The sequence below is a fragment of the Pipistrellus kuhlii genome, unplaced genomic scaffold (genome assembly GCF_014108245.1).
Source record: "Pipistrellus kuhlii isolate mPipKuh1 unplaced genomic scaffold, mPipKuh1.p scaffold_m20_p_2, whole genome shotgun sequence".
Classification (NCBI taxonomy): domain Eukaryota; kingdom Metazoa; phylum Chordata; class Mammalia; order Chiroptera; family Vespertilionidae; genus Pipistrellus; species Pipistrellus kuhlii.
In genome coordinates, this window is record NW_023425515.1 from 136,281,071 (window position 1) to 136,301,669 (window position 20,599).

General features: G+C 43.5%; 1 protein-coding gene across 2 annotated transcripts in view; it reads left to right on the forward strand.

Moving 5' to 3' along the window:
• Positions 1-20,599, forward strand: part of LPAR3 (lysophosphatidic acid receptor 3) — an 86,507-nt gene that overhangs the window by 16,418 nt on the left and 49,490 nt on the right. For both annotated transcript variants that reach the window (XM_036445855.2, XM_036445856.1), the window contains exon 2: positions 9,401-10,157. In XM_036445855.2, coding sequence (XP_036301748.1) covers positions 9,422-10,157 — 736 coding nt within the window. In that variant the 5' untranslated portion in view covers positions 9,401-9,421. The remainder of the gene's footprint in view (positions 1-9,400; positions 10,158-20,599) is intronic.

Consider the following 20,599-nt stretch of genomic DNA (forward strand, 5'->3'; position numbering starts at 1 on the left):
CTAAACCGGGAATTTGCCGATCCATATAAAATCTGGGTCTCACCTCGTTTATTGGGTGTAGTTCTGTATGTTTGCAAGCTCGCTTTCCTGTTTAACCAAGAGGTTTAAGACAGTCTTTAGTCATCAGTGACATCCAGGGAACAATAAAGTTGATTACAGTTGTTTATTAAACAAGTCCTAGGGTAGAAGTGCGTGTGCACAGGGCCTCCTGCAAATCCACCCACTCAGCGGGAAGAGAAGCGGCCGTGGTGAACCAGCTGACACAGGGCAGGCTGGCCTGCCTACCTGAGGGCCCACGAACTGTGCTGACGCGGGTACCTGTTTATCCGTTAGGCTCAGGCGGTTCCCGCTGTGTCACCACCTCAGAGCTGAAGATGACTTGAGGCACGGAAGTTTCTCGTTTCCCAAGCGCAGCCGTGTGTGCCTGCCTCTCTGTGCGGCTGCTGTCTTTACTGCCATGCAGAGGTGCTGGGTGTGTTGTGGAGAGCTGTTTCTTTGTAGAGAACGGGTTCTAAATCGGAACAATTTTGTGTTGCCTGAGGCTGCCGTTGGTTCTTGAAGAAAGTCAGCGTTAGCAAGGCTGAGAGCTTTCTTAAGAGAAAGGATCTAACATATTAAGAGAGGGTAGCAGATCTGTTACTTCACAGGCCTCCACAAAGTGAACATACAAGCTTTACCCAATAACATCAGAGGCTTCCAGTGCTCTGATTACAGACCACGTCCTTTCTAATTGAGTCTCAAATGGCTCCCCCTCTGTGTATTTTATCATAGCAAAGAGTGAAGAATGTGCTTATGAAACATATGGGCTTTATTTATTTTTTTAAATGACTGTAGTATAGTAGAGTTGATAATATCCTTTCCCCCTGCCCCCTCTTTTTAAAAATATTTATTTATAGAACAGTTTTATATTCACAGAAAAACTGAGCAAATTGTGTAGTATTTATACCCCCACTTCTGCACACAATTTCTCTTACTATTGTTATTTTACATTAATGTACATTTGTAAAATTAATGAACCAATATAGATACATTATTATTAATTTACACTGCACATGTGTCAAACACAAGGCCCGCGGGCCAAATCCGTCCTGCCAGGCCTTGCAATGTGGCCCACACCGCGCTGTCATCACTGCACTCTGCTGCGTTTCCATCACAATGACAGTTTATGACTGTTCAGTAAACCATTCGGCCCGCGATTTAGGCTGGATTTTAGATTTTGGCCCCTTCTCTGATTGAGTTCGACACCCCTAATTTACAGCTATACTTTACTCAGGTTTCCTTAGTTTTTACCCAATGCCCCTTTTCTGTTCCAGGATCCAGGGTACATGTTATATGTAGATGTTGTGTCCCCTGAGGCTCCTCTTAGTTGTGACATTATTTCAAATTTTTGCTTTTGATGACTTTGATGGTTTTGGGGAGTCCCGCTGAGGACTTTTGCAGACTGTCTCCCAATTGGGATTTGTCTGAAGTTTTTCTCAGAATCAGGCTGGGGTTGCGGGTTTTGGGAGGAAGATAACACAGTGAAGTGCCGTTCTTAACTTTCTATTAATATTACAGGCTAGCAACATCACTCATCACTGTTGATGTTGACCTTGACCACCTGAGGTCCTGCTTGTCAAGTGTCTCCGCCAAAAAGGGACTCTGCCCTCCCCCACCTTTCCATACCTCATTGGGAGGGAGTCACTGAGCACAGACCTCGCTTAGGGAGTGGGGGGGATATGTTTCCCTCCTTTAGGGTGCAATGGCTACATCATTTATTTGCAGTTCCTCTGCATGGGAGACTTGCCTCTCCTTTCTCACTTATTATTTGTTATTTTATTCAGTCATTTATTTATATTAGAATGGACTCCTGGATGTTTATTCTATACTTGGGGTTATAATGCTTTGATTTTGTTGCTCATTTTGGTCACTGGGTCCCCCTCTCTTTTGAAGTTATGTCCCAAGGAGGAGCCCTCATTTCCAATGTCTGTACTGACAAGGGAGAGGTCTCTCAGTGGGACTGCCCTTCAGACCACCCTGTCTTGTTTACTCCAAGGAAGCCACTGTCCAAGGGTGGCACACGCCCCTCCTCACACCTCCCAGCCAGCGGAGCTGGAGCCAAGCCTCGAGAGGGAAATGAAAGAGTGCTGAGACCCAAATTAGAAAGTGTGCAGGAGAAGAAAGTGATAGTGCCCAGTGTGGGTAAACGGTTGGGGTGCATGCGGGCACATGTGCACAGGCTGCTTCGTCTACTTCTACATTTAACTAGTGTTTACTGGGGGCCTGCTGCCTGCTGGGCGTTGTCCCAGGTACAGGGGCTGCACCATCACAGCACAGTGCCCCTGCCGTCCTGAGCGCCTGGGGAGAAGGACCGTCCCCAGGGAGTGAGAAATGCTGTGAGGACAGTGAAGCACGAAAGGGCAAAAGTGCAGCAGGGTGCGGACCGCTGATGAGGTGACATCTGAGCAGGAATGAGGTGGAGATACCAGCCTTTTGGGTGTCTGGAGAAGAGGATTCTGGGAAGAGTGATCAGCAAATCCATAGGCCCTGAAATCAATGGCTGAAATGAACCCCAGGGGTCTGATGTGGGTTTAGATCTCCCAGGCTCTCCTGATGTTTCCATTAGTATGAATTATTAAGGAGAATTTAGTTAGCAAAGGTGCTTGCCTTTCGGGAGGAGTGGTCTCTTTCCTGGCTGTGAACCTGCCAGCTCCCCTCCCCTCCAACTCCCGTGTGGCTGGGTTTCCAGGCTGGAGAGGACTGTTCTACACTTGTGGACCAAAGGGAAAGGAAAGATGCCCAGCGCCAAGCCACCTTGTTTGGACTGCACCCCGACTGCTCCTGGGAGGGAGAGGAGAGTGGTGTTGAAAGCCAGCCGGGAGGCCGGCGGCCACTTGTCTCCTAAGATGTAGCTAGAAATAAAAGCTGCTTGAGTGGTTTTCAGATGTCTTAATTTTCATAATTGTTTCCACATTATGGGCTGGCTGGACATTTTTTTTTTTTAAAGAATCAAGTTTGGGAGAGTCTAAATGAAAGCTTTGCTCATGAAGTTTTCATTTGGATTCCACATATAGACTTTCTAAACCTTCATTTCATGAAGTCTTAAATTACTGAAGTTCGAAGTTGTGGTAATAGCTCCAGGGTCTAACATCTTTTGTTTCTGGGTCAGAACTATTCAAGCCCTCTATACTTTTAGTATAAAAGAAAAGGAGAAAAAGACAGCTGGGATTTGGCAGAATAAAAGTTTAGCAATGTTTGCCCTAACTGGTTTGGCTCAGTGGATAGAGCGTTGGCCTGCAGACTCAAGGGTCCTAAGTTTGATTCCAATCAAGGGCATGTACCTCGGTTGTGGGCAGATCCCCAGTAGGGGGTATGCAGGAGGCAGCTGATTGATATTTCTCTCTCATTGATGTTTCTAACTCTCTCTTTCTCCCTTCCTCTCTGTAAAAAATCAATAAAATACCTTTTTAAAAAAGTTTACCAATGTTAACGTTGTCTTGATATTGACCATATTGATATTGACCTATTATTTTAAAATTTGAAAATATATTTGCAGCAAAGTGCCTTTTTCGTGCTTCTTAGAGCTATAAAACCAAAACAAATAAAAACCCTAAAGACTGTCTAGAATGCCCAATTATTTTAAAAAATAATCCAAGACAGTCTTTGAATGCCATTTGACCGGGTCATTCTGTTTGGTAATTCTATAGTTATTGTAAGTGTGATGCTTGGTCTATCTGATGTTTTGTTTGTCTGCGGGTAGAAGCATGTGCTTCTGGGAACATAGCTGCCTGAGTCTTCCACTCACTAGTTGTGTGACCTCGGAGAAATGCACTACAGTTTCTTTATCTGCAAAACTAGAGGCCCGGTGCATGAAATTCATGCACTGGGTCAGGTGTGGGGGGGTGTCCCTCAGCCCAGCCTGCACCCTCTTGCATCCAGGACCCCTCAGGGAATATAGTTGGACATCCTTCTCGCAGCCCAGGACCGCTGGCTCTTAACCACTTGCCTGCCTTCCAACAGCCCCTAACTTGCTCTCCTGTCTGCCTGATTGCCCCTAACTGCCTCTACCTCAGCCCCTGCCACTACAGCTTCATCCGGAAGAACATCCAGAATGATGTCCAGAAGGTCATTTGGCCGTCTGGTCTAATTATCATATTATGCTTTTATTATTATAGATGGCTACAATAAGAACATGTACATAATTGCTGGGATGACTGAATGAGACCCATGTGAAATGCTTATTCTGACACCAGACACAAAGTAATCATTCAAATATTAGCAATTAAGCATGCAGTACCAATAATGAAGTAGAGATAGTAACTAAGCCAAGAACAAGTAGTTAATAAGTAAGGAGTTCCCTAATTGGTATATTTAGTGGGTGAAGTAAGTCAGCAAAGGCATTTATTAGTAATTGAACCTTTCATTTCAGTGAGGGGAAGAGATAGTGTAGGATGGAGATTCATTCATTCACTCCACAAATGTTGATGTTATCAACAGGAGCATAAAAGGCATGGTACCCGCACCCCCAGAGCAGACTGGTTTAGGGTGGGGCTGGACTATAAATGCATAAACACAAAAGAAAATAGGTAACAGATGATTGGTGCTCTGGTGAAGATACAACAGGGCTTCCTGGTCGCGAGAGCTGTGGAGTTACTCCCCTCACCACTTTCTTTTGGCCACCATGAGCTTGCTCTCTATATCTATGGGTTTGTTTCTGTTTTGTTTCATTTATTCATTTGTGTGTGTGGGTTTTTAGATTCCACGTGTAACAGCATATGGTATTTGTCTTTTTCTGTCTGGCTTATTTTACTTAGCACTATACTCCCTGTCCATCTATCCATATCGTTGCAAATGGTAAGATTTCATTCTTTTTTGTTGCTGAATAATACTCTACTGTATATGCAGCATGGGGTAAAAAATTGGTTTATAGTTGCTTTATGGAAATTAATATAATTAATAATTGAGAATTGAGAATAAACTCTATGTTTCTCATACTCTCAACTGTAAACCTAGTTTTGCCCCGTCTTGTATATATCACTTCTGTATTCATCTATTGTTGGATATCTGGGTTGTGATCTTATCTTAGCTATTACTAGCAATGTTGCAATGAACATAGAGATGCATGTATCATTTTGAATTAGTGTTTTTATTTTCTTTGGATAAGTACCCAGAAGTGGAATTGCTAGATTGTGTGGCAGCTCTATTTTTTGAGGAACCTCCATACTGTTTTCCATAGTAGCCATACCAATTTATAACCTCACCAACAGTGTATGAGGGTTCCCTTTTCTCCATTCTCACCAGCACTTGCTATTTGTTGATTTATCCATGGTAGCCATTCTGACAGATGTGAGGTGATATGTGATTGTGGTTTTAGTTTCCCTGATGATTAGTGATGCTGAACATCTTTTCATATGTCTTTGGCCATCTCAATGTCTCTTCAGGGCCTCTGCCCAAATTTTTATTTGAATTGTTTGGGTCTTTTGGTGTTAAATTGAATGAGCTTCATGTATATTTTGGTTATTAAGCCCTTATTATATATGTCATTTGTGAATATCTCCTCTCATTTTTAAAGGTTGTCTTTTCATTTTGTTTATGGTTTCCTTTGCTGTACAAAGCCTTTTTTGGTTATATGTAATCCCATTTATTTAATTTTTCTTTTATTGACCTTGCCCGAGGGGTCCTATCCAAACAGATATTACTAAGAGAAATGCCAAAGAGTTTGCTGCCTCTGTTTTCTCCCAGGGGTTATACAGCTTCAGTGTGAAGTTACTTTGGATTGGTCAGAGAAGGTATTTCTGTGAAGGGGGTATTTTAGGCGAGGATTACAGAATCATATCTTAAGTCTGAGAGGGGTCAAGAGATGGTAAATCCGATTATTTGTTGTAAGTTCAACAAAGATTTTGGTAATTTCCAGCTAAGAAAATACAATGATCTGTAGTTGATATGTACTGGGGACAGTCAACAAGCTTGGCAGCATATGGCAGAGGAGAAACAAAATCAAAAGTAGTAATTTACAAAACTTCCAGTTATTCATGTTTGGAGCTCTGGGATGATTGCGTGAGGAAATGTTTTATAGGAGAGTTGAGGGAAATGATGTCCTGATTTGGTTAGTTATCAGCGTATAAGGTTTTATGGTTACATGAAGCTTTAAGTAGAAAACCATTTTATTTTCATTATCACTGAAAAGCTCTAAAGTGTGCTTTGCTGATAAATGTAGTAATAATGGACATAGGTGAATCCTTTTCCTTTGAAAATTAATTTTGATGTTTCAGACAGACTGTAGTTATCAAGAAAGGTAGAATGCATTAAGTAGAATGTGTGCTCCTCAGACAGAATTTTTAAAGTAGCATTTAAAAGCCTATTTATTACAGAAATTTGGAAACGGGAGAAATCTGTAAAGAATTTTTTTAATGACCCTCAATTCTACCATTCTTAACATTACACTTTGAAACTTTTTTTTATCTTTTTTCTGTATCTTTAAAAAAATAGTCAACACACCACACATTTATGTATGTAGATATGTATATAAATATATGTATACATATACCTAATATATAATTATTTATAATTAAAATAATGGCATGTTTTTTCTCATATTACCATGACTTCGTGGTAAATGTGATTTTTTTAATAGCTGCACAATATTCTATCCTTGGAATATTTTTAACCAATTCCTTATATATGTTTCAGACAAAAGTATTGATAGAATTGGAGGCTGAGAGAGAGGGAGCTGCTTGGTGTAAGTTCTGGCTAATCACGGTTTTCTATTTTGTAAGACAAAACTACTTCTCAGTCTCAGGACAGTTTTTGTTAAAATGTGTCTAAGAATGTGCCATTTCAGTTTTTATGGAGGGAAGTTGAATTTGAAGATTTTTGAAGTAAAAATCATTGAGGTTTTAAGACATTATGTAATTACAAATGCAACCAAATTTATGAACCCAAACTAAAACATTAAAACTCCTTGGAAAGAAAATTGGGAAATCTTAAAGTGTTGTGTGTGTTTTTTTGGTAATATTATATTTCCAACATCTTTCTGACATCTTAATTTTGACATTGCTGATGAATTAATCAAAGATATATAATTTAAAATTAGAAATGTGTTTCTCTTAGGTATCTAGAGCAAATTGCAAATCAAAATACATTCTTTTTCATTAGTGAAAGGACACATATGAATTGCTTCATTAAAATTTCTCATGTAATTTTTTTTTATTATTTGTCTTGAATTTCTATATACTTTCAACATTGTTGAAAGCTTATTTTTTCCTTGGATATTTAAATTTAATTTTATAGATTAGTATTAATTCTGATTAGAAACAATCTGTTTCAAGGACAGTTTGACAATATGTATCAGAAACCTGTAAATAAATTTATACAAATTACTTCAACTTGAAATCTGTGGATTAGTCTTAAGGAAATAATTGGCCACGTATATAAAGATTAATGCACAAGAATGTAACCTTGCTTATAAAAGCAACCTATTAGAAATAACCTAAGTGTCCAGCAGTTAGGGATCAGTTAAATAAAATGTGGTATATTCATAAGCTGGAATATCAGAAAGCTATTAAAATGATCAAATATATCTCTACTTTTGATTTTAGAAAATTATCACAATAAAGTGTAGATATATTGGCCTGTTGTATAAAGTTATCTGATACTGGCAATTAAATACCGGTGAACCCTGAGAAAGAGAGTAATTTTTGTTTTGGCATTATTAAAAGTGAGTCCCCTTCCTTGTAATGGAAAGGCACTAGAACTGTTTGTCTCTTGAGACCACTCTCAGTTTGTTTATTTTAAGTATATAAAGTCATATTCTTACCTTCCGTTCGCTATGGCAGAGAGGCATGTGTCCAATTCATTTAAAGGTATCACATGTCCACAACAGGGGGCATGAGCGGGGGAGTTGGGGGGTTAATGGGGGGAAGAGGACACATATGTAATACCTCAATCAATAAAGAAATTAAAAAATAAAGGTATCACATGTCATTAAAATGTAAATAAACAGAAGACTGCCTAAGATACATTTCTGTTTTGTAGTACTTCAAACTGATATCTGATATGCTTGTCCTGATTCTGTATGTGGTATTGGATTACAGAGTTTTATAAGATCCTTAAAAGCTGGGGATTTCCATTAAGCGTTTGCTGTTAGAGCCACTTCATTCCCGGCAGTGAACTGCTCAGGGCCTGATCCTACTGGATCTCCCACAAGCACATTGCAGCCCCATTGCTTGTGAGGGAGCCCATGGTTATTCTCTCCAGACACTAGATTTCCTGACCTTCAGCCCTGGTCTTCTTTGGCAGAACCTTACATGACTATTCCCAGACCCTCATGAGGCAGAACATCCCGCCGTGGATAGGAGGATGGACAGTCAATCTTAGAGCCTGTGCCCAGCCAGCCCCTTCTGGGCCAAAAGCCCTCATTTTGGGGTCCAAGAGACCTTAGAGCTGAGATTAGTATCTTCCCTGTCTGCCTGATACCGTTTGGGGTCTACTTTCCGACACGTGTCCTGAGGATTTGCCCTTGCTTGGCAGTTATGTTCTCACATCCTTGGACGTCTGTTCAAACTCCAGATGTCAGTCTTGCCCATGAAGGCCTGCCCTCCCACCAGCTACTGTGTTGGAAGAGAGCTCAGGGAAGGAAACTGACTCCAAATGATTGAGTTGGGAAGTCCAGTAAACAGATTCACATTGGTACACTTTGGACTAGAGAATAAGAAAGAAGTAAACAAAAAGGCAAGGAAGGAGCCTTGAGACCAGTCTCCAGCCTGTACCGCATGCTTGTCAAGTGAGTGTTGTCATTGTACTTGAAACCAAAAGATGGCAAAAGCAAGATCAGGAGTGGAAGCAGAGTGGTGGAAAATTGAACTCTTGGGGAAGCCACTTGGTCATGTGAAAAGTAACTCAACACCCGTTATCTTGGCAAGAATGTGCCTGGCATTGCCAACCTGCCTTTGATTAATGAACAGAACCCATAAATAAGAAATGAGCTGGAAACCACCAGGAGAAAGCATTAATACGCTGTGCTGCAATCATTACCCGGACAGAGTGGATATTGCAGGGCTCAGAATATTTGACTTTCTGCTGCCTCCATGATCATTTATTCATTTATTCATTGATGCATTCAGGCAGCTGGTCAGCCAGCATTCAGCAAAGACCTGTCTTGAGGCAGCCAGGGAATAATAGTTCTGGGGTTATAATGGCGACGTTTACACTCCTTCACTGAACTTGCACCTCTCCTGGGAAACAGACAACAATTACCCATGTGAGATAAATGCTGTGATAGGTCAGAGTTGGGTCCTGGAGTCAGGGACATTTACTGAGATCGGAAGGCTTGAGAGAAACTGTCCAGACAAGGGACAATGGGTGGTTTATTGATTGATTTTGCAAAGAGTGACATTTGTTTCTTCTTTAAATTTCTTTCTAGGATGTTCAGTTCTTCTCCACAATGAATGAGTGTCACTATGATAAGCAGATGGACTTTTTTTATAACAAAAGCAACAGTGCCACTGCCGATGACTGGACAGGAACGAAGCTCGTGATCGTTCTATGTGTTGGAACATTTTTCTGCCTGTTCATTTTCTTTTCTAATTCTCTGGTCATCGCAGCGGTGATTAAAAACAGAAAGTTTCATTTTCCCTTCTACTACCTGTTGGCTAACCTAGCTGCTGCAGATTTCTTTGCCGGAATTGCCTATGTATTCCTGATGTTCAACACTGGCCCCGTTTCAAGGACTTTGACCGTCAACCGCTGGTTTCTCCGCCAGGGGCTCCTGGACACTAGCTTGACCGCCTCCCTGACCAATTTGCTGGTGATTGCCGTGGAGAGGCACATGTCAATCATGAGGATGCGGGTCCACAGCAACCTGACCAAAAAGAGGGTGACATTGCTCATTTTGTTTGTCTGGGCCATTGCCATCTTTATGGGGGCGGTCCCCACACTGGGCTGGAATTGCCTCTGTGACATCTCTACCTGCTCTTCCCTGGCCCCCATTTATAGCAGGAGTTACCTCATTTTTTGGACTGTGTCCAACCTCGTGGCTTTCTTCATCATGGTCGTGGTGTACCTGCGGATCTACATGTACGTCAAGAGGAAAACCAACGTCTTGTCCCCACATACCAGTGGCTCCATCAGCCGCCGGAGGACCCCCATGAAGCTAATGAAAACAGTGATGACTGTCTTAGGTAAGGAGAGCCCAGTGAGTCATTCTTCCCATCCATTTAGCACATATTTATTGAGTATCTGCTGTATACAAGGCACTTACAGGTAGTAGGAATGCAGTAGTGATCAAGGACAGGTATAAATCTCCAACTGCCTAGTAGGGGGAGACAAAATGAGTATTCTAATAGGGAGAAATAAAACAATTGTACAAAAATTTTAAAATAACATAAAATAAGAGGTTGATGACTCTTACTGGAAAATTACAGCAGGGAAGGGAGATGAGGCTAAGCAGGTATAGTTTGCAGTTTTAAAAAACACTGTGAGAGCCGGTTCCATCTAGAGTAGGGGTGTCGAACTCAATCAGAGAAGGGGCCAAAATCTAAAATCCAGCCTAAATCGCGGGCCGAATGGTTTACTGAACAGTCATAAACTGTCATTGTGATGGAAACGCAGCGGAGTGCGGTGATGACAGCGTGGTGCGGGCCACATTGCAAGGCCTGGCGGGACGGATTTGGCCCGCGGGCCTTGTGTTTGACACATGTGATCTAGAGGATGACTTTTGAGCAGAGATGTGAAGATGTTGAGGGAGCCAAGCTCATGGAAAGGGGAAGGCGTTCCAAGCAGAAGGAGCCTGAACGGAAGGAGGCTAGTGTGGCTGGAGTGGTATGAACTGGGGTGAGTAGGAGGGGATTGGGTCAGAGACCTGAGGGTAGATTGGGGCAACTGAGATTATTTAGGACTATGCCATGATCTTACTTAGGTTTTAATGGCCTCTCTGTGGCTGCTGTTTTGATAAAACACTACAATGGGGCAAGGGCAAAAGTGAGAGAATTTCTTATGAAGGTACTTCAGTACTCAGGAGGGATGATAGTGCTAGGACCAGAGGGCAGATTGGAGATGATGAGGTCTGGTCAGATTCTGGATGTTTCTAAAGGTAGAGTTGATAGGATTTGCTGGCTGGTAAGGTATAAAGGAAGTGAGAAGAGGAGGGGAAGGTGGAGTGTGTTATTTACTGAGGCGGGGAAGACAGAGAGGCGGAGACTGGGGGCAAGGTCAGGAGTTTGGTTTTGGACAAACTAAGTGAAGGGTCCTATTAGACATCTCAGTGGAGTCACTGAGTAGGCAGTTGGATGTATGAATGAGGAGTTCAGGAATAGGCATGAGCTAGAGATCTATATTGGAGAGTCACTGAGGGGAAAAATGCTGGATGAGATGAGAAGAGGACCCAGGATGAGCCTCAGGACACTCCGATGTGAGGAGGAGGGGAGGCAGGGAACAGCCAGAGAAGAGCCCCAGAGGAATAGCCAGAAATCCCCGGAGAATGTGGTGGCCCAGAAGCCAAGAGCGGGAAGCCCTGGAGGATAGGCAGTATCAGCAATGGAGTCCTCCTGAGAGACGGAGTCCAATGAGCTTACGGGGTTTAGCAGAGCGGTGTTACTATGCTGACCTGGAGAAGACTGGATTTAGGGTAGCCAAGAGCTTGATCTGAGCAAAATGAATAAGGAAATGGAGGGGAGGATTTAGGACAACTTGGGAAGTTTGCTTTGACCTGTGAGCCTTGTACCATGAAGACACATTCAGTGCAAAGAAAGTTCCCTTCGTTTTGCTTCTTCTGTGGTAGATGGCTTGTTGTCCCCCAATTCCTGACCTGGGTCGCAGGTAGGATTTGGGATGTGTGGGCAGACACCTTTGTGGTTTCTCAGGCCTTGCATTTAAAGTTAGGAGGCCTTTCCTCCCTATGGCTGCAGCAATGGGGACTGTTAGTGAGAGACCCAGGAGTATATTCCGGGCAAGTCCCAATGTGAAGGAATTAAAAACTGAGTTCTCAGGAAACAATCCACATTAGAGGATATAGGGTGTCCACAGTGTGGTGTGGGAACCATCATAATGCTCCTATGTCCTAAAACTGCTAGTAAGATTTGCAGATCAGCAGACACACAGCGTGATAGTTAAAATAACTTCCAACTCAGGATTTATTTTTGTTAATTAATATTTATTTATATATTATTATTTTATTATTATTATTATTATTATTGTTAATCCTCACCCAAAGATAGTTTCCCATTGATTTTTAGAGAAAGTAGAAAGGTGAGAGAGAGACAGAGAAACATTGATGTGAGAAAGAAACATTGTTTGTTTGCCTCCTGCATTCACCCCGACCAGGCTGGGGAACCTGCAACCAAGATATGCGCCTTTGACTGGGTTCTAGCCTGGGACTTTTCAGTCCATAGGCTGACACTCTAACCACTGAGCCTAACCAGCTAGGGATTAGTCAACTAATATTTATGTAGTGTTTCATATGTGTCACACGTTGTCCTAAGTATTTTACATATATGAACTGATTTAATGCTCATGGCCACCCTGTGAGGTAGGTGCTTACTATCACCCTGTTTTTCAGATGAGGAAACTAAACAGAGAGTTCAAGCAGTATGCCCAGGGCTATTTAGCTGTTAACGGTGAAACCAAGATGGCCAGTCGGCCTTTGGAGTCCACATGTTTAACACACACTCTGCAACTACTTTTGGTTGCTTAAGACTTTTTATGGGTCTCATCTTTGTCCTGTCTTCTGCTTTGACTGCCTCCTTCTTTGAGTGTCTTGATAAGAACAAAGGAAAGAATAAGAAAAGGGGGGGTCGGTTAACCTATGGTTCCGCTCTTGAGCGAGAGAGTGTATTTTAGGCAAAGAGTAAAGCTTATTATTTACTGGTAGTGTGAATGGACTCTGATGCTTTTCCTGCTTAACTTACCAACATAATCGTTTGCTTGGCTATGTGTCTTGAGCCCGGTTATGGAGAAAACTTAACTTTTTTAGCATAGGATATTCACATGCAGCACGAGATAGAAGAAACTTCTATAATCCTAGGTGGAGAGAGTAGGACTCGTGGCGATGTGGTCATAGTCAGGAGCTTTGGTTTCGTAGGTAAGTTTGTCTGGACCATACGGAAGGGTTTAAAATAAAGCAGCCGTGTGGTTTTGGTAGGTGCGGTATTGGATAAGGGAAACACTGGAAAAAACAGTGAAATTGCTCAGCAGGATAAGAGAAGTCGTGACATTGAGATGGAACAATGTCAGGGAGTTGGTTGATGAGAGGAAGACAGCTTGGTGTTGACTTGGGGAAGCTCCTCCGTGGTCAGACCAAGGGGTCTGCTGGAAGACGGGAAGTCTGGGGGCCGGGGAAGTGAAACTGAAGAGCTAGGTGGTCTGAGGTTTTGAGCTGATTTCTTTGGATAACATAAGATTTGTTTGGGGTTTTAACTTCAACTCTGTCATTTTCCACAAAGGTGATCTGAAGCACCGTAGCTCACCTTTTTTGGTTAAATTTCCTCATCTGAGTTGGAACAGATAATCTTTAAGTTCTTTCAATGTTATAAAATTCAGTGATCCTATTGTAACCAAAAGTCATCAAAGCTGATGCATAGTTTTGTGGATTGACTGTGTATCAAGCACAGAATCTTCTTCCATGAGAGCATCTACTATAGCGTCCGCTCAGGGAGGAAGCCATTCAGTTGCTCTGTCTGATACATGAAAAAAATTCAATTGCCTTTGGAGTCCACATGTTTAACACACACTCTGCAACTACTCTGAGACAAGTGTCTCCTATGTGAGACTATATCAGAAAAATCAATAGTGCTGGCATCTGCCGTTATTGTTGCTAGTTCTACCATTATGGAAATTAATAACTTAATGTTTACTTCTATAATGATTACTTGATTTAAGTAGCTTCATAGTAAAATACTAAACCTTTCTATTTACTCCTTGCTATGTATGTTGTGATCTGGAAAAATAAATGGAGTTTGTACGGGAAGGAAAGGAAAACATTTTAAGTACGAGAAACAGTATAATCAAAAGTGTGATGGTAGCCAAAACCAGTTTGGCTCAGTGGATAGAGCATCGATCTGCAGACTGAAGGGTCCCAGGTTCGATTCCTATCAAGGGCATGTACATTGGTTGCGGGCACGTCCCCGGTGGGGAGTGTGCAGGAGGCAGCTGGTCGATGATTCTCTCTCATTGACATTTCTAGCTCTCTATCCTTCTCCCTTTCGCTCTGTAAAAAGTCAATAAAATATATATTTTTTTAAAGTGTGATGGTAGAAACATCTAAAGTTTTTGCAGTACTGTAAGGAAAGCCTTTACGAGCACAGATGCATGTTGTGGTAAGTGGGAAAATAGTTCAACTGTGAGCTGGAAAAGTGTAGTGGGCCATCCTCTTTGGAAGGAGACCAGAAGACTTTTGTGTTTCTCTCCAGCTTTAGTATTCTGGTCTGACACGAAGGCATGCAGAGCTGGATAGGGAGCAGATTCTTTCCTCGTTGAGGGAGGTGGAGGCTGTGAGGATGGTGCTGTGAATTTTAAATCTGTGCATGATTGGAAAGGCATCTAGTCATCGTGTTCCCATTTCAGCAGCCCTGGGGCAGAATGCTTGCTCACTCCTGGGTTATGAAGTGTGATGGGCCCTTTACGTGAAAGAAGGTTTATTGAAGGTTCTCTTTGAAAAGGCATTGGGGACATAGGATCTTACTTTCCACAGGGCACCCTGGCCCTGCCCAAGAGAGAGTCCTGTGTTTTGGAATTCTGCTTGTTAACATGTTAATCATCTGCAGCAACCAACACACGAGGAACCCCCCCCTTTCCTACCCCCACTCCCCCCCTGCCCCCGCATGGAAACCTCTCCTGTACCATCAGCACAGCACCAAGTGAACTGTGCATATGGGTGATTTGTTTCCCAGAAAATGGGCTGGACTTGCTTCTGTTTTGCAATGACTTGAAATGCAAAAGAAAAGAAAAGTTGAAGGGATTTGTGAATTATACTTTTGAAATCTTCCATGAACCTTCCTGTCTCTTAGGGTGGTGTTTTTCAAACTGTAGATGTTTTCAAAGTGTCAAGTAATGAAATCAATTTGGAGATTGTAACTGACACTAGTTTATAACTCTGTGTGTGTGTGTGTGTGTGTGTGTGTGTGTGTGATGGATTATGGTATAAAATGTATTTCTTACCATGGGTTATGGTCAAGAACGTCTAAAATGTCATGGTTTTAGGGTCAAGGTTTCTTTTTTGGCCAATAAAGAACTGAACTCATTTATGACATGAGAAACATTTCAGGTAAGGGGCTTTCAAAAGATCTGCGGTAATTGAAAGAAAGAGCTGGACACTTTTCTTCTCATTCCTCCCTCCCACCTCTCCACCCAGATCAATACTAACTCCTGTTTGTCTTCTCTCAGGGGAGAGAGGAAGGAGGTAAGGTGGCGGTAACAGAAGAAATAATATTCGGAGCTCTCATGCTGGGAAATGGGTGAAATTAGTACCACCAGGAGCCTTGCTAGAGTACTCCTGACAATCATACATGACATTTCTGTAACATGGTGTCCCTTCCAGGGTTTCAAGGCATTGTTTTCATCAAGCCTCACAGAAATCCTGCAAGGGAAGTGGGGATGATGTTATCCTATTTTGCTGCCACTCCCCTAGATGCACTCTGTACTTGGCCATAATTAATTATTTACAGTTCCTCGTTTTGCATCCCTAAGCCTCTGCACTTGCTGGAATACCTTTCCTCTGGTTGTGCCTGGGGAACTCCCATTCACCTGTAAGACTCAGCACCAGGCCCTGTCTTCTCTGGATCTTTCCTTGCCCTGCCTCAGAAAGTCTGATGGCTCCCTCCTTGGGGCCACCTGTGCGTTGTCTATACCGAAGTCAATGCCTCTATCTTTAATTAGAATGTGTGTTCTTTGAAGCCAGGGACTGTACCTTATCTACCTTTGCATCGCTAACATGCAGCACACTGTCTGTAACATACTTGCTGAGATTACGATAGGTTGAATAAATAAGGAAGCCAAGGCTTAGGGGAGGTATGAGGCTTTTCAAAAGCTGGAACTGTAAGTAGGCCCCAGGTTACCTCACATGCAGCCGGGCTGTTTGCCTGCTCTGGCTCTGACATGACCTGCCTGTGAGGTCGCTGGCTGGGGAGTGAGGGGGCGTCTCTCTTTATAACATGGGAGACAGGTCTCAGGGGACCACGTGGGAATGCTACACTGGGAAGAGGAAAACGAATGAACATTTCTGAGTGCCTACCGCAAGGAGGTCTGCATGTGACATGCTTTCAGGATTTTATTTCACTTACGGGGAAACTCAGGTATAAAGCATCTTGCCGGTAAACTCTGACTGGTACAAATAATTACCATTAATACTCATTGTGGGCTCTATGTGGCTTCGAGCGTTTTACATGTTTTATTTCATTTCATCTTCATGACAGCCCAAAGAGGGAGGTTCTGTTATTATTATCAGATGAGGAACCCCCAGAGGGGTTCAGTGTCTTGTCCGGGATTAGAAAAAAAGCTGAGATTAGCATCCCAGCATATCATCCCCAGGACCCCACTCTTCAAAGTTAGTTAGCAGCCTCTTGTAAGCAACGGGGCTAGAGCAGCATCCAGCCAGTAATGGGGTATAGAGCCTGTGTGGCCCTTGATTCCTAGTTAAGGTTATTTCAGTAGCGTCACTTGATCTCTCAAGTTTTCGCTCGCCCTTGATTGATTTTAAGCTGCTGCAGCATGGTAGTAACAGTGGTGACATTATATCCCAGGACTGACCCAGCTCCAATCCTCAAACCATATGTTCATTGAAGTAAATGGTGAGCGGAGGGGCCCTGGTGTAAGGGGGAACCAGATTTAAATTCTGGCCTTGTCATTTCCAAGTTGTGTGACACTGAACCCATGTGCCTGCCCGCTTCCCCCTCTGTTAGATGGGGATGATAGCAGTGCCTCTGGCCTGGCCAGCTTTGGGGGTACAGTGAGATAACACATACAAAGTACCTAGTGTGGTGCGTGGCACACAGTAAGTACTAAGCAACTCACATATTAAGCAGTAAGTGCTAAGGAGGGTAAGCTGCTCTTCTTGGGCCTTCATTGGACCCTGAAGAGCCTTGCCCAGTATCCAAGCAGAGTGTCCTTTCCCCGGAAGGTGTCACAGGCCCTGTAGGGATGGGGGCTGGAGACCTGCTGGTGGTGCCATCCTGGTGGCGGTGGACAGGCAGCCTGGAGGAAGCTAACTGGGGGTGCTTTGCAGAGGCTGCCAGACAGCTGGTGAATGGCAGCAGCTTGGTTCCAGGGGACCAGGGCCAATCTGAACATGTGGTCACTACCACCCCCACCCCCAGGGAAGTCATTCTGTTAATGATTCCACTTTTGCAACATTTATGAATGAAAAATTATAAGCGAGATCCTGGCTGTCAAGTGTTAGCTTAGTAAAAATCTCGCAATACAGCACCAACGCCTGTGTGTAGGTCTCTGGGACAGTCCTCATAAGAAACTGTCCTCTTCTTGCTAATGCCTCCTACCGGGATGCCTACCGTGTTTCCCTGAAAATAAGACATCCTCCGAAAATAAGACCTAGCCCATGTAAAGATAAGACATCCCCTAAGAATAAGACTTAGCGCAACTTTGGAAGAAAAAATTAATATAAGACACTGTCTTATTTTTGGGGAAACAGGGTAGTTAGTCAGGCACTATTACTGTCTCTACTAGGACTGGAAATTTAACTTTTGTGAGAACAAAATGGGGTCCAGGACCCAGACCTTTTATACTTAAGTTTCTGTTTCTGACCTTCATCAATGAACTGTCCTTGCTCCATTTAAAAAAGGGAGGGGCGCACACATATATGCACCCACACATACACACATGCACACACATGTAGAAACCAGGAGTCCAAAGATGCTAACCAGAGCCCCTGGGAATTCTGAACATTTGCTTTCAGCTTTTGTGGACTTACAGTGGCTTCTGTATGACAGAAGCCTGCTTTCAGTGTTTGCTTTCTTGCATGCCTTAGTAATCAGATATCTGTTAAAAAAAAAAAAAAAAAGTGAAAGCTTTGCTTAAGAAGTGCTGAGTGAAACGATCAGGTGGTTGGCACACAGGAGCTGTCGTGTTGCTGTGCAGTCATGACAGAATGCTTCATTCTTTTCAAGCTGCCCAGGCACCAATCCTGAGGACACTGAGTCCAGGGAGTTCATACTTTTGTCTGGAAACAGCGAATCCAAGGAGCGCCTTGGTGTGCTTCAGGACAGGGCAGCAGGGACAAGGGCCTTGGGGGAGAGGGGCATTTATTCCAGGGCAAACTGTGAGTGAGTGAGTGCAAACATAACCTCCTTCCAATGGCTGCTCCTTGCGATTCTGCTTGACAGACCCCTGCATTCTGAGGGGGGTGGGGAGCAGGGTGGGTAGTGATGGCGAAACCTCATTGTCTCATGTTAGAAGGAAGACAACTTCAAATTAAAAAAATCAAAACCCACTATTGCCCGCCACCGCATCCCACCTTTTCAGATTGTCTCCACTTGTTGACAACTTCCACCCCCACGGGTTTAGTTTAGCCCCAGCCTCTCCTCTGCTGTCTGTAGCCCTTTATCTCGTGTCTGGCTGTCAGTTCTTCTTTTTCCTGCTTTGTGGTTGCAGATGCCTCCCTGTGAGTCAGAGCAGAAGTCATTTTTCCAAATCACCATCCTTGCTTCCAGCAGAATCACTGCTCTGCTTTCTTCCCTCCATTTCCTCCTCACACCCATTCAGTCCTGCTCCTCTCGGTCCACTCCAATCACACTTTCTTTCTAGCTTTGCTTCTTTTTAGAAGCTGGAAAGCCTCCTCTTCATCTGGGACAATGATCGAATGCCACATTGCCTGGGTGCAGGGTAAAGAAACACTTTTCAAATTCTATCTCTCCTTCCCCCCCCCCCCCCATGAAATAATTGATAGGTATAATTGTATATACTTAAAGTGTATAGCGTGATGCTTTGATATACATGTACATTGTGGAATGATTACCAAGATTAATCATCCATCACCTCCCATGGTTTATTCTGTGTATTTTGTTGTTGCTTTTGTGGTGAGAATACTGTGTACTCTCAGCAACTTGCAAGAAGTAAACAGTACCATATTTTTAACCATGCTCATCATGTCATACATGAGATCCTCAGAATTTATAACTGAAATGTTGTGCCCTTTGACCTACATCTCCCATCTCCCCTCCCCCCAGCCCTGACAAGCACCCCTCTATTCTGCATTTAGCAACCCCCACCTTCCTCTCAACCTGTCAGTATCCTCAGGCTCCTACAGGGGTTTCAACCCATTTTTTTTTTTTTAATTGGTGTCTTTCTTTGCTCTGAGCTGCACATATAAGAGATAGCACACAGTGTTTGCCTTTCTCTGGCTTGTCACTTAGCAGAGAAGTTCCATTACCCAACGACATCCAGCCCTCCTGCCAACACCCAGGCTCCTGGAGGCTTAGGGTTCCAGAACTCAGGAATGCCTTCTCCTGGGGCCTCCATTTCTGCATCTGTCACACCTCCAGGCTAATACCTGGAATAGCCTGATGTGGGCTGACCCCTTGGTAGAATTTTATCAAATCTGTGCCAGTATTGTTTGTACTTGTGAAATATCCCCTGGGGACTGTGCATCTATCTAGTGTGTAACAAGCACACGGGTTGGGTGGGAGCAGGGAATAAAGGGTGTTTGCTGAAATCCCAGCCTGCCCCAGACCCAGGGGTCCACAGAGAAGCCGGGAGAAAGGGCAGGCGAATCCATAGTGTTGGCTGCGGACACCACAGGTGAGCAGCCCTACTTTCTCCCTGTTCTGAGAGTTGTCCCTCTGGTCCAGCCACCTGCTCTCCCTCCCCACCAGACGGTTATTGTAATTGCAGAGTGTGAGGAGGAAGGATCCCGTTACCTTGAAGAATCAATAGCTGCTGAGAGATTTGCCCAAGGTCACCTTGTGAGTCATTGCTAGTGTATGGCCAGAGCTCCAGTCTTCCTAGTTCCTGCTGCTTCTAGTGGCTGTCCCTGCCAGCCTGTGCAATGCACCTGGCCTCGGATGCTGTGTGACTGCGGTACACCGCAGGGGTTGTTTGTTTCCACCAAGTCAGAGTCTACTGCCCATCAGTGGGACTGTTTTAAGCCTTGGTGTTTTCGGAACAAGAAGAGATTTCTGCTTTTTGTACTTATTCATCATAAACATTTACGGAGTGCCTACCAGGTTTGAGTCAGTTACACAAACTAAAGATGCGGCCTCTGCCCCGAAGGCTCTGCATCTGTGCTCGCTCTCGTGCTTTACGGTTCTCAGGAGGCGACCAAGGTCTGTGAGTCAGTGGTTGGCTCGTGTGCGAGATAGATTACTCAGAGGCAGATCTGCTCCAGGTGGCCTTTCGTATCTCTAACTTATAAGGGATCCGTTTTATAGGCTTATCTGAGGAAACAGGCAACTTACCAAAAGAAACGATAACAAAGAAATATACACAAGTGTCAAGTTGTAGGCATCAGGGATGGCAGCAGATATTAGACCCATGGAGTCAGACTGGCAATGGGTTCAACAGCCTTGGCATTTGACTTCCTGTGAGGAAAGAATTCAGAGCCAAGACCCAAACAAGAGAACATTTATTTGGTAAGTCACAGAGGTAGAAAGAGTAATTCCTAGAATAAATGGGCATAGGA